Source organism: Mugil cephalus, chromosome 3 (genome assembly GCF_022458985.1).
Source record: "Mugil cephalus isolate CIBA_MC_2020 chromosome 3, CIBA_Mcephalus_1.1, whole genome shotgun sequence".
Taxonomy (NCBI): Eukaryota; Metazoa; Chordata; class Actinopteri; order Mugiliformes; family Mugilidae; genus Mugil; species Mugil cephalus.
The window spans coordinates 18,650,059-18,664,521 of record NC_061772.1 but is presented as its reverse complement, the minus strand read 5'-3'; the positions used below and the strand labels follow the sequence as shown (position 1 = coordinate 18,664,521).

The following is a 14,463-nucleotide window of genomic DNA, read 5'->3' as shown; positions in this document are numbered from 1 at the left end:
CCCATCACAAACTGTTTATAAAAACAATGAGGAGCAGGCTCAAGTGCTTTTAAGTCTTGCCAAACAGACCAAGTCAAGAAGGAGTACTGCTGCACTTATAAGGCTTGGACTTATATGGGCTGCTTTTGGTCAGGGTCCCTCTGCTCCACAAAGAAACCCTGTCTGGTTACATTTGGCTGCATGTACTCTGTCCCTCATAAATTAGACTCAGAAATAGTACAAAAATACAACTTAGAGATTGCCAGAACAGAAAGCCCTTTCCTCAGCATGGCTCTGTAATCCTCTGTTATAGACCTGTCACCTATTAAGAAGCTCTCTGGGTAAATCTGCAGAATGTCACTCAGTAACTTCTCAACAAGCACAACGACTTACCAAGAAGAGAAGGAGCAGAACAAAAGCTGAAATCCCTGGTGTAAATCAATACCCTTATGAAAAACAATAGTATCTCGAGTGCTGCAGAGGTTGTAGGTGTGTATGGAGGGTTGTGTTACCAGCAGCAGAGACCAGTATCATTTGCATATTCATATTCAAACACCAACGGCCAGAAAGAGAGAGAGACGGGGAGAGAAAGAGGGGGCCTGTGCAGGAAAAACTGGGCGGAATGAATCATAACACTTCGGTTCTAACGTACTCCTCTTACTTTTTGAACACAAACACACGCGCGCACACACAAGGACATATTTATTCCAAGTCTCAACTGCTGCTGCTGCTGCTGCTGCAGCTACTGTTTTGTTTTTTCTTCCCCGTCTAATAGCCAATAGAAATTCAGGTCCGTATTAAACAGTCACTTGAGTGTTTGTTTAGTTTTGCTTGGTTCTGTGCTCACTCTTTATACTTGATATATACCAGGGATATCAGGGATAACATTATGACCACTAATATTGTGTAGGCCTCCCTTGTTTTGCCAAAACAGTTTTGACTGTTGGGAAATGGGCCTTCTGAGGGCGTCTGAAAAACAGAAAGTTGGTTAGTTTGGGTCTTTGAGTTGAGGGGAGGGGCCTCTGTGTATCATCTCACAGATATTTGATCAGTTTGGGATTCAATGAATTTGGAGGCCAGGTCAACATTCTGTGCTATATTCATGTTTTTTGAGTTCCTAAACCATTTTTATGCGTGTGCGTGCCTGTGTCAGGCTGCATCCTGCTGCCATCAAGGAGTGCCACTGCTATGGAGTGGGGGTGCCTGGTTTGGTCAAGGTGGGTGGTACATGTCTAAGTAACATCCACACAAGCCCACAAGTTTCCCCAGCAGAACACTGAATTGACACAAGATGGTCAATGTGATTTACTTCTCCTGTTTAATGTTGTGGCTGATCAGTGCACCTACACAAGGTTCTCGTTCTGTTCGTAAAGTCGAAGAACTGACCAAAGTCAATAAACGTGATAAACAGAGTGCAGAAATATTCGGCTCTTTCAAAGTGCTTTCCAATTACAAATCAAACTGTGATGTCATTGTGTTCGTAAAACGACAAATGATGCTTGAACTAAGTGATTTGTATTGGAAAAACTTTTATGTCACTACAAAAAAAAAAAAAAAAGTGCATAACTGTATTGAAGAATTGCTGAAGCCATTATGGCTGAATTTGAATTAATTTTCCTTTAATAAAGACTAGACACACAGATTCACTGCTCATATGGTCACAATAAGTCAGCATTCGTGCAGAATATTAAACACTCAACCTGCTTGTTTACTCCTCTCTCTTCAGGCTCTCCGCTTTACTTCATCTTTATAGTGCCTTTCAAGGCCTAATTGGAAAAATGGCACAGAGTCGCTGGCTCTCCTTTCTCCCCCTATTTAGCATTTAGGGAGAGTAGCCCAAAACAATGCAGCTATTAGGAAGTAATTAGGGCCCAATTAGCCGTGCTAGTAGTTAGCAATCGGAAAAGTGGGTCAGGTTGCTAATAGCTGCTTCCTATTGGAGGCAGCTGAATGAGAGGGGGACTTGCTGTGATTATGGAGCAGGCAGAGAAAATGGGGGGACTGGCAGAGCAGGTTTAGGATGAGTAAAGCTTTAACACAGACCAGCAGGATGGTCTGTGCTGTCCAAGAATGGGGCCAGCATAGATTTCAGGTCAGAAAGGAACGGCAGATGAAAGGCAGCACATAAAGAGGCCCTGGACTCAGGGTCAGCTGGCCGCAGTCATCGCTGGACCCAGTGACCGGGACTGTTACGCTCCAGTTATGTTGCCATGGGTGAAGTAAAGCAGTCAATCTTCAACGTGTTGGGTCAGAAGTGACAGTAGTGTGATGGGATTAGACACTGTTGCACCATTAACACTTTTTTTCAATTTTGGTGCTAATGGTTCATGATAACCAGCAGCACAATCAGATGATACAAAGACTTGTGGTGGGACATCTATCCTTTTCTGACTGCACTTTGAGAAAATGGGTTTTAATTACCTGGACAGAACGCACTTGAGGAAGCGATTTCCCTTCAGAAATAAACAAATAATTGCCTTAACATGGCCCGAGCACGGGTCACTGACCTCAGGACCCTCAGGAGCCTCGGGCCGCAATTCTCCGTGCTGGTAGAGCCGACTGCTTGAGGAAACATGTTGAAAGAATTTGAGTGTTTATGGTTTAACTGCTTAATTACTGCAGTCATTAGAGTTTAAAATAAAAAGCAGAAAATGACAGAAGAGCAAAGCCTGAAGGGGAAAGCGAGCCCAGACCACCCTCTTAATTCCTGTGCGCCATAAAAAAAAAACAAAAAAAACCTGTGTCATATCCCGTGAGTCTGTTTTGGGATCTACGCTGAGCTGCCAACTCCTTTCAGATCATTCCGATAGCATCAAGGCATTTTAGGAAATCCGCCCAAGTGACCTCGAAGCTCTTTTTCACGGATCATCACACTCGTGTCGTGTCTGCACGTCCATGTGTAAATGGCCTGTCTAAAACTGAGGTAATTGTCAACACCGCTGCTCCGTGTACGCGTTCCTGCCTGTATGTCAGAGTTAAGAGAGTGGACGTTTGTTCCGCTCAACGCTGCTGCAACTTCTGCGCATGACCTCGGGCCTGAAAGGGATGCAAACACACTCTACGCAGCTGTGTGACCACACGTGCGCGCGATACATCACAAGTCCTTCAACTTTTCTCACGGCCGCACTGGTCACAAGACGTCAAGCTAAACCCTCTCAGTCAGTCACTGCTGACCTGAAAAAGCCCAACTTACACATACAAGTCACTCACATGTAGCGAGACTGAAAACATGTTTGTGCTTTAAACCCACGGCGTTTTCACGTGTGCTGAACAGTACGATCGCTGTGAGAGCAGCTTCCCTTGACTGGTCAGCTTTATTTAAATGACATACACTTAGAAATTCTGCGCTAAAATCTGGCACAAAGTTTGAGGCTGCAGGTGTTCGCTGCTTGCTCGTCGTGTTCCAATCTCAGAGGCTTGCCCTCCCCTCTCGCTTCTCAGTCATTGTGCTCCAAAAAGTGAGAAAGACAGCCAGCTTTTGTGCGGAGACTGAAACTTTTTAAAAGTTTCTCCACATGAATACACTCAAACAGAGACGCTACAGCTCATCAGAAGGCTATTCATTCAGCAAGGGCCACCGCACGCGCACGCGCGCACACCCTCTAACACACAACCACAGGTGCCCCCCTGCTCCGCCGGCCTCTCTGCTCAGTGTCACTTGGTCGGACACCCAGACTCTGTCACCTTATATTAACACAGAGCAGAAGAGAGGATTCAGGTCTGTTTCTCTAACTGTACAACAGTCCGGTGACATGACTCTATTCTGGTGTCAGAGCCATTGACACAGAGCAGATCTTTCCTCACAATAGAGGCTGCAGGTGTCTCTCTCTGACCATCTTCGAACTGTCCTCTAATCCCGCAGCAACAGCCATAATATTTTAAGAAAAAAAGAAAAAAAAAATATCAAACAAACATTATCAGATGGTTAATGACAGCTTAAACATATGAGGAAAATTAGCATCACAGTTGGGTGATTAGTTGAAAGAAACCGTGTTTCTGCAGCATCAACAAAACATACAGTTCATAGCAAGATCAGAAAAAATGAATGAAATTTTTTTTTTCATCTGAAACTATAACCAGCAGACTGAGGTAAAGGTCATTTACAAGTAAAAGCTGACAAACCTGACGGCCGCTGCAGACATCCAGAAGGAACAGAGAGAGAAGCAAAGGGAAGGGGAGATGGACAGGACAGGAGTCCCAAACCATGTCCAGCCATCAAGAGAGTGCAGGAGGGGAAGGAGGAGGAGGAGGAAGAGAGTGGTGCTGTGCTATGGGAGGGGGAGTGGCTTAGCGCCAGCAGGGCAATAGGGTCGACCAGTGATTCTCATCCTACGTGCTGCCAGTCATATTGTCGGCTGCACCATAAGCACACAAACCTATTCATGCATGAACACAACTAAAACACCAGAATGGAAAATGTACTTTGTTTTTGTCCTTTGGACACACTTATTAGAAAGTGAGACACATATTCGACTATTTTTTCTCATCTACAGTAAACTTCAAGTCTTTTATTAGCTGCTTCATATCTAACCATCATCTTCTGCTCCTTTTCATGCAGGTGTTCACAGCTAGCTGATGCTTCTCAAAGTCCTCAGTGATTTTTGATCCTGCTACACAATTGCAAACTTATGGATATACACCGGCCCAAATCTCCACACAGTGTACACTAATAAACTTCGCCATCTAAAGTGTAGCTGCGCATCAAAATAAATGCCCCACAGTGCTGCTCAGGGTGTTAGTCCCAGTTAATTTGTCACAGATTAAACACAGACAACAAGCGCACACACACACTTTCTCCCACTCTTTGGCCCAGTCTCTCTCTGGGTGGTCAGAAATCTCTGTACGTCGCAGGATAATAAGTTTAGACTGTGAAGAGTCTATATAAAGCCTTGGCCCACCGAGTGGTAACAGAAGCTATTTGAAAGCCCTAACACTCACACACTACAACGAGTTAAACTGGGTCAGGGCAGTTTAGAATAAGCTGCATACAGGTCTGACTCCAGCGAAAACACACGACAGCGAACAGATCTATTCTTCACTCTCGCACGGTAAACTCCTACACCCCTCGCACTGCATGGCTCTGTTTAAATGATGCTATCTTGTGTTGACTTTGTTCAGTGTGGCCATTTAACATCAACAGAGCACTGAAGTGGGAGGAGTTATTTTTACATCTTCTGCACAGACAACGAGAGGACCGGCTGGATCACCTCCAAAGATCGGACGGAAATAAAACAAAGGAAACTTCACGTCTGGTTGAAATGACGGGATCATTGAAGAGAATTATGATCTTTACTTGATCAAAAAAAAATAATATATATATTTAAAGCAAAGCTACAAAGGCAACTAGACTTGCTTGAGGGTTCTTCAAGAGCAGCAGTGCACGCCAGGCTGTGTGTTACTTGCTGGTATGGTTTTTAATGCTTTCTCCAGGTCTCAAAGCAACAGAGCTAACTTGCATTTTAATGACAACAACAAAAAGCACCCAAGGCATTTATTATTATTCACCATAAAATTATCCTAAACACAGCAAATTATTAAGGCTTTTAAGAGCCAGCAGGTCTCCATCTAATTTCGCTCTCTTTCTACATTTTAATTAAAGACGCAGTCACCCAGTGTTGTGCGTTGTACATGATCATGGGATTTACAGCCATCCGAGACCAAACCCATGCATGACGGTGTGTGCGTGTGTGCATATTTGTACAAGCAGCCCACCTTTGTTCAGGTGCGAGTTGGCTTTGGTCTTGTCGCTGAAGCCCTGGCTGCGTCTGTTCCCAGCAGCACTGACCGAGCCTCTGGGAGGGATGTCACCGCCGGCAGTGGACACCCTCGTCGTAGGGCCAGGAAGTCTGATGGACAGACGGGGAGGAAGAAAGAAAAAAAGAAAGGAGGGATAAATAAGCCAAACCATTTTACGTTGACATGAGGAGAATTAAGTTTTTTTGCAAACTACAGGAGACATTTGGTTTATGACACATTCTGCTAAAGCGAGCACATACCTGGTCGACACCTTCTAACACTAAAACAGCAGGGTATCTGTTAATTTGATTTAGCATTGTGTGTGAAAACAGTGCAGCACACCAACTTTTAGTATTCAGAAAAACACACAGAAGCAGTGCAAAGGTTTCCTTGTGTTACTGCACATCTTCCAACATTATGCAAAGAACACGCGTTTCAGGAAGAGGCTATGGGCAGCCTGTGAACAGAAACAGAAGAAAGATATTCTTCTGTTGTGCAAGAATTCTGGGACTATATGAAGAAAAATGCCACAGAAATATATTATCATTACTCTTCACCTGTTTAGGGGACATGTGTAGGTTGCCACAGAGCACAGGCATTACAAAAATATCCCAAACAAGCACAGGCTTTACTTTCCCCCCTGTGAATTTGCGGTTACGTGACCTCAGTCGAAGTTCATGTGAACCGTTGTCGAGAACTCCAACATCAGTTCGTAATATGAACTTACTGTATTGATTTCCTGAGGGAAGTGTTCTCTGTTTATTCTCCAGTTGGGCTGCAAGGTCAAGTGCACCTCAAATTGATGACTACAGTAACCACAGCGCCCGCGGCCTCGGCCTGTACAGTCCTCCTTTGTGTTCTGTACTATTTTAGAGTCTTTTGTTACAGTGCTTGTTCCCAAGACAAATGTTTGCATCTGGGTAATCTTCAGTCTCTGTGGTCTGCATCATAAACTCAGCTATCGTTTGCTCCTCCTGCAGCTTCCCTCCCCGTGTACACCTATACAGTGACCTAATGGAGACAGATCAGCTCTCAGCAGCGTGGGCAGTCTGAGTGCCGGTCTCTGGGGAGCTGTGAGCTCTACGGTCTCAGATTCCACGTGCTGCTCCTTTATTTCCTCACATGGATTAGACGGGATATGTCGGCCATGGATACGCCTTGGTGGATGTTGTGACACCTTGATTTTATAAGTCGGTGTGTTGCCTTCAGTGAGGTGTGCGTGAGGCAAGTTGTAATGTAACCAGGCCGTGGCACACAGACTGCTAATGAAATGCTAATTCACCAGTGGCGACATCATCATCATCATCCTGGGACTGTGAGGCGGATGCTGATAAGCAGATTATAGCTCTGCCACTCAGCACTCGTATATACACATTATAGAAACTAATTTCCGGTGTGCCATTCACTTTGACTGACCATTATTTATCTAGCCATTTTAAGGTAATAGGTTTAACCACATTATGTAGACGAGAGTAGCCTAGGATCATGTGGTTTTCAATTACAGAAGGGCCAGTAAGTCTATGCCTTTCCCCAATGGACTTGGGCTGGGAAGAAAAGAAATATTCAGTTCAGAAGCAAAATCTAAACCTTCTTCAAACTCACTATATAGTTTGTTCTTCCAATTAGATAAAGCACTTTATACAGCCACAAAGCAGAGATGTGTGCTGCAATTCCTTAAACACATCATCTGCGTTTAAGCAGAAATTTACTAAAATGTAATACTGCGCAATGAATCTTTGAACACAGAAAACTGATCTGAGAAATTGTGATAGATAATACTTGGTACATTCCCCCCGTCTTTGGGAGCTTTTCCAGTATCCTTTTGACAAACCTGATGAAGTCCATAGGTTGAAAAGCACTTGTCTGGAAAAAAGCTGTTTAACATTCAAACAAATGACAAATAAAAAAGTCCTTGCAGCGTTTTCAGACATTTCCTCATTTGCGTCCATTAACTGGAAACTGGAAAAGCGTTTTGAGTGGAATGAGAATCTGATGCGAGGGGAGTTTCTCAACCGTTCATCCTGTAGTTACAGGTAAGGAATGGCAGATGGCGCCACTGCACCGTGGTGGAGAGAAGCTCAGCTGGGGCAGGTGCAGTGCAAACTGAAGTCTTGGACAGGCAGCATGCACATAAAACAAAACATCCTACAAGCAAGGTGCATTATCATATCATATGCCACTGCATGCTCAATAAAAGTGGCACATGAGGAAAAAAGAGGGAAAAAAAAAACAGACTTGAGTTAAATTTCAATGACACGCTGTCATATTATAGACACAGATTCCTGCCACAGATTCTTCCTGAGTTAATTATTAATGTCACATTATATGGGGTAGATGCTCTTGTCAAGCAAAAGCCCTGTGCACACAAGCACACACAAGCACACACACACTTACTTAAGGGTTATCTAAAGGTCTTTCGCAGCCCATTTAGCAGGCCTGCCAAATGAGGCGCGCTGCCAGACAGACAGGGCCGTCCGAAAATGGGAGCCTGGAGCTTTGGTTCCTATCTGCTCAACACTACCACTCATGCATAATAGATAGTGCTTGTAGTAGAGATTGCCCTTAATCACAGACAAAGAAACAACACTAAACTCATTCCGGTACAAAAGGAAAGCTGTTCTTGATTAAGGACAATTTCTACCTTCCTATTTCCAGGAATGGGACGGAACAGGAGGTGTGGTGGGGGAAAAGAAAGGAAGGGAAGGGCAAGAAATCAGAAATGCAGAAAAAGCTGACCTAGAGGTCTTTTTCTGACCAAGGGAAAACTTGAGTAGTTTACTCTGACACCCATCCCTAGAGAAGAAAAGAGAGGAGAGAGACGTGGAAGAGGACAGGAAGAAAGAGGTCAGATGTGGCGTTATAAATGACTGGTAGTGAAGATGGAAATGTCAAAATTATGGATTAGAACAGCAGAAACATCAAGAAGGTGGAGACAAAAAAAAAAATATTTTTAAGTTCTTGACATTTCACAACAGGAGGGGCTGGTGAGCCTCACCTGGACTGCATCTCGGCCTGTGCTGCTTTCTGGGCTGCGAGGCTGGGAGTCCCATGCGGAGAGTGGCTGAGCTGGGCCGGGGCGCTGCTCTGCTGGCTCAAGGGAGGGTGCGCGCTCTGAGACTGGGCCGTGGGTGGGACAGCGGGCTGGGAGTTTTGCCGGTGGGCCTGCTGCTGCTGCTGTTTGTAGCGGGACAAGCTGAAGAAGAGGCCGAGGATGGCTTTCAGATTGCCATTTCGAATCTCTGAAGACCAGACAGAAGGACAACGTGAGGCATTAAAGAAGGCAGACGAAGAAAAAGCTGGGGTCGGTCAGAAAAGTAGAAGGTGCGCATTTCAGGAATTTGGACCTATACACACTTAATCAAATCAAACTTTATTTATCTAGGACTTTTCCTATAAAGATGCAAGCCAAAGTACTTCACACAGATATAAACATACACACACAACACCAATATACACTCTAAAAGTTGTTATCGGGTCACGGCAGGACACTGACACATAAAAGCTTTGGTTGAGGTTCTTGCCCTTTTGATGGTGTGGTTATACATGGATGATTTGATTCTTTATTGCTCTACTGGCTTAGCCTTGATTTATCGGCAATAGAGCCAACATCATGACCTAAATAAGTGGCCTTCCGTGTTGTAGGCATTTATCCTGGTGCAATACAGTGTTGGCATCGTTTGGTAATTATGCTGTTGTATGACCATTGAACTGATTGAGCCAGAACGAGGGTCAATTTTCTTCGCTTGTCGGGCCTTTGAGAGAGGAGGACAAGGAAGTACATTAAGGACCAATCACCTAAAAACTGCGTCAACAAAGATCTGATGCAAATGTTCTATAAAAAAGAAAAAAAAAAGAATATTAAGGACAACCAGACTGGAGCGGCAAAAGCTTCTGATGCGGCAAAAGTTACGCTTATGATTTTAACACAAGCAAACATAGTTAAAGTAATTAAAGTCATATTTCCTTCTGCAGAAGGAAAACAAATTCCACCTAATTTGCTCTCTGCTGCTGCTGTGAGTTCTGCAATTTCTCCGGCAAGCAGTTCTTAAACTACCAGATGAAGGTCACAAGAAAATCCTCAGAGCGCATTCACAGAATAGAGACCTAACATTGTCCACTGAGACACCTTTTTAGTCATTAAGGTTTGCATTATTACCAGCACTATTATTGTTATTCCTCGTGTGGGTAACATGATGTTAACATTTACGGTAAAATACAGCACATTCACACGTCATTATCCTGTACTGTGAGCTTTCTGGTACATTAGCTCTGTGTATGGTATAATCAGCCCTCATCAAACCTACATATTTCACGCAGTGTGCTGTGAAAGACCAAAGAGCTTGCCAATATAAAAGCTTGAATCTATCAAGCTTCCATTGTTGTGCTGAACGAACAGCTCTGGTCCGAACTAGTTTTAAGGAAACCTCTCTTGCTCAAGTGAGTCCAGCTTACCTTCTGCAGACAGACCCTGGATGTTGACTCCTTTGGCTGCCAGGAAACTGAGGCAGGCGTCTATGTTCTCAATCTGGACGGAAACAGAGAGACGCGGCCGTAAGACACTGCACACGCACGGCACATTTGCATTCAAATTTGTGTGAATCGAGGAAGCATGCTGGTTTTGCATGCTTCTCATAAGTGCGCAATAACAACATTTGAATCCACCAAAAGAAAAACACATCTGTCACAATATGAACATTAGAGCTGAACGTGGAGAACAGCATATTGGCGGTCCTTTAAGAATCACTGATTTGGAAAAATACAGTAGAGTATGAGTATGAGTAAGAGCAAATAGAGTATGCAGCTTTATCTTTTTCCATTTACTGAACTGTCTTTAGCTGTCCAGTAAAGGTAAACACTAATCTCATGTCATAGATAAATTACTTAATACTGCAAAGGCTCCATGATCGAGAAACTGTGTCTGAATGCAAATTTGTGCCAAGTGAGATATTAGACCATAAGAAATGTACCATATGTTTTTGGTACCACAATATAAAGAGTGCAAAGAGTTCATATTATATTGTGCAATGCCTAAATAGTCACTTTGGCCATATGGTGACAAAGCCAAAACAGATTCAAACCAGGAGCTCACTTTCGTCAGTGGAGCTACAGGGAAGCAAACCATCTATAGCGACTCAGTTGCTATGACAGCAGCCTTGGCAACCTGAACAGACTGCTGAGCTGTCACTGGACTGCGAGAGGATTTGATAGGCAGACAGGCTTTGTTTAGAGACCATGTGATCTATTATGCCCCGAATCTGCCGGCTGGCGCACCTAATCATAAAGTAATCCAAATAAAGCAAGTCACCTCAGACAAATGACCGCCCGATCAAAGTGTACCAACTGCTGTTGTCGATGGGCAAACACACGAGACACAACACAAAAGATGTCAATATGGCACAGTTGATGCTCTCTCGGATTACATATAGCGGCAGACTCTATCGCATCTGAAGATCTGGCACTCCTGGAAAAGCCATTAACTTAAGAAGTGACAGTGAAAATGGACATTTTACAGTATGCACAAAGGTTAAAGAGGTGATAAATCAACTCGGAAGGACGTTTACTGCAAGCGAGAGTAGATTTATGACACATTACAGGCTAACCTGCAACTTACAACAAACCCATTCTGAAAGCTCATATACAACCTCACAACCAAGGGAGTACCGATATAGAGCTCTAAGTGGTTTCAAAATACATACAAACTACGTCTTTTATAAATGACGCCTGCAAGTGTGGGCAGCAAACGGGAGGGTCCCGTTGACTAAAGATTAATGACATGATTACACTTAATATGCACTGACTAAATATAGCTTGACCTACGGCTCCCACTGTGACTCTCCTGTTCGGAAGTTTCCGGCTGTGAGGTGTGAAGCCAAAGTAAAGACTCATTTACATTTGCCTGTTAAAATATGTAAACCTCTACAGACTTCCAGTAAACCCACGAGCACACTAGCGAATCAAGAAAGCAAAAGAAAGTCTTTTCCTGATATTAAACCCACTGTTACTCCTCCTTCAGTGCCACGTCTATATTCTGCAAACAAGATTACCACTTTTCAAATATGTGCATTGCAAACTTTCATGACAATACCAGCTTCAAAATACGTCTTACTGCTTCATGCATCACTTTCCAGTGGACAGGAGGACATTCGCCGCAGACATGATTATTAAACCGTCTCCATACTTTAACCTGCATACCTTTCAGTCATGTCTGCATGCGGGGAAGTCAACTGACTTCCGGTCACTGACTGAGCTGAAACTGCAGCGCTGCCCCTGCTGTCATTTCTGTGACCTGCGACCTCTGAAACAGCTGTCAGCGGGCTTGACATATGCTGTCCTTCGAGGTGATGTAGCGAAAAAAAAGCTTGAGAACAGCAGGAATGCAGTCTACGGCCCTCTCTAAATACCGCAGAGTCCCTAAAAATAAACCTCTCTGAAACACCCCTCTAACCCCAGAATCTCTCTTTAATACCCCGGACCTAAACCTCACTTGAGTGACTGAACCGCGCTTCTATAGCCCCAAATTTCCTGTTACAGTGGAAGCTTAAATAGCAGCAGCCTCAGTGAGATACCCCATCATAAATGCCAGGCCCGTCCTGCTGAGATGCACCCCAGACACGCCTCCCCGGGGGGGCGGGGGGGTTAGAAACACGGAAGCTATTTAAAACCTGTACGGACAAGAGCTCAGAAAAGCCGGAGGAACTGACAGCCTCCCTTCTGATACAGAGCCTCAGATTCACTCGGTCAAGTCTTATTATTTGATTACATTAGCGATTAGGGGGGAAAAAAACAACAAATTGCTGTATGTCCCTGATCTTTAACTGATCAATTTGTTAGATTCCAGGAGTGATCAGGAGTTTTGTATTTTGCAGGGTGCTCTAGTGGCAAAGAAGTTAAGGCCGCTGTTCAGGTAGTCAGAACTTTGCAAGTTTGAGTTCATCCACGAATCTATTTCATACTGCAGCACATGGCTTCTCTTTTCTTTGTGAAAAAATAATAACCTACAGGCATACTGAAAAATACATTTACAAAACATACAAGAACGAGAAGAACTCAGTTCAGAATATAAGATTTTTGACAGTAGAAACTGCCAATGTTCCCTCTTCTCTAGCCTCCTCAAACTTTATTGTCAAGATAAATAGAGTAAGCCATCAGGCAAATATTAAGGGAGAATCTATAGATCATCAACAACCTCTATAGAGAAATATCCAACAGCCAGCTCTCCAGATGTACGTGTAAGCTCCTACCTGCCTGAATCTGTTCCTGCAGTGTGACTCTGCTCTGCCTCTGTCTGGCTTCACACCTCAATCCACTGTCACCTCCTGCTTAGCTCCGGCTCCCGGCAGCAGCACAGGGCCGGCCAGCCAGCCAGCAGCCCTCTGAACAAACACTTCCTCCCATCACAGAGCTGCTATTGTTGTGTGTGTGTGTGTGTGTGTGTGGTAGAGAAAGCGCAAGAGAGAGTGAGAGTGAGAGAGAGAGAGGGAGGGAGAGAGGGAAAGCTAGAGGGAGAGAGGGAGGGGAGTGTGCTTGAGCAAGAGCATTACATGTCTGAAGCAGGATTTCACTGATAGCTTTTGAAGACTGATATTGAGGATGATATTTTTAAACCAAAGCAAGTCTGAAGCTGTGAAATTGCGCATTGAAATTCCTGTTTTAATGTCAGTTTCACGGCAATTCTTATTGTTATCAGACTGATAAAAGCCTCCAAAACATCCTTCAAATGCACCAATAAATTGTTGTGGATTGTTGCTAAAGGCCAAAGGAACAAGTTGACAGGATTATAAAAAAGAAACCTAATTGATAAGATACCTTCACCAGACACTGGGACCTGGGTATTCTTAGTATATTTTATATTGTTCTCATTTCTTACTCAGTCTTATGTGTGTGTTTTTTTTGCAACAGACACAAAGTCAAATTTAAAAATCTGTGCCTACAAAAACGCTAATTTAAAAGATTAGCATCTGCCATCAGATCACAGTCTGGTTTACTACTACTCTTTGTGGAGGCGTCTATTATTTATAACTGCTCTCTTTGCTGAAGGAAAATAAAAGGGGGAAAGGAAACAAGGCGTTATCTCTACAACAATCACAGAGGTTGTAACTGATTTAGCCAAACCATTTGGTCCAAACCAAGTCTGGTGAAACTGAAAGTGAGCGTGATGAAATGCTGTTAACAAAAAGGCCCAACCAGAAGTTGGGGAGTAGATAGTGATGTCCATTTAAGATAAGATAACTCTTTATCTTTTTACATCGGTTTGCATCAGACAGTTTGGGTCTTGTCCCACAGATACTTGATTAGTTTGGGGTCTACTGAATAAGGAGGCCTTTCTAAAATGATGTTTAGATGTCCCTGGTCTGGTCTAGGTGGGTGGTACATGTCTAAGTAACATCCACACAAATACCAGGTCCAAATGTTTCCCAGCAGATCACTGAATTGTCACAAGATGGTCGATGTTATCCACTTCTCCTGTCAGTGGTTTTAATGTTGTGGCTGATCGGTGTATTAATACATAATCCTGGTTCTGTTCCAGCTCTTATTTGTAAGAGTCTGATTGGGCCACACCAGCCTCTTTGCCTAAAGCTCTGCGTCATTTGACTCTGACTATTGACATTTGTTGAATCTGCGCACGTAACGAGGCTGTAAGGCAACATGTGAGTGTGTGTGAGTGTGTGTGTGTGTGTGCAGACTGTCCGTAACACTGCGCGGTTAAGTCTGACAGCATGAGCCCAGGCTACTTTCACCCTCTGAGGC

At 43.8% G+C, this 14,463-nt stretch overlaps 1 protein-coding gene across 10 annotated transcripts in view; it reads right to left on the bottom strand.

The window, feature by feature from the left end:
* Positions 1-14,463, bottom strand: part of nav2a (neuron navigator 2a) — a 192,271-nt gene that overhangs the window by 47,889 nt on the left and 129,919 nt on the right. For 8 of the 10 annotated variants that reach the window (XM_047579868.1, XM_047579867.1, XM_047579862.1 and 5 more), the window contains 4 exons: positions 10,168-10,240; positions 8,711-8,954; positions 8,452-8,508; positions 5,692-5,825 (listed from right to left, as the gene is read on the bottom strand). In XM_047579868.1, coding sequence (XP_047435824.1) covers positions 5,692-5,825; positions 8,452-8,508; positions 8,711-8,954; positions 10,168-10,240 — 508 coding nt within the window. The remainder of the gene's footprint in view (positions 1-5,691; positions 5,826-8,451; positions 8,509-8,710; positions 8,955-10,167; positions 10,241-14,463) is intronic. The other 2 variants (XM_047579864.1, XM_047579870.1) reach the window with 1 other exon arrangement.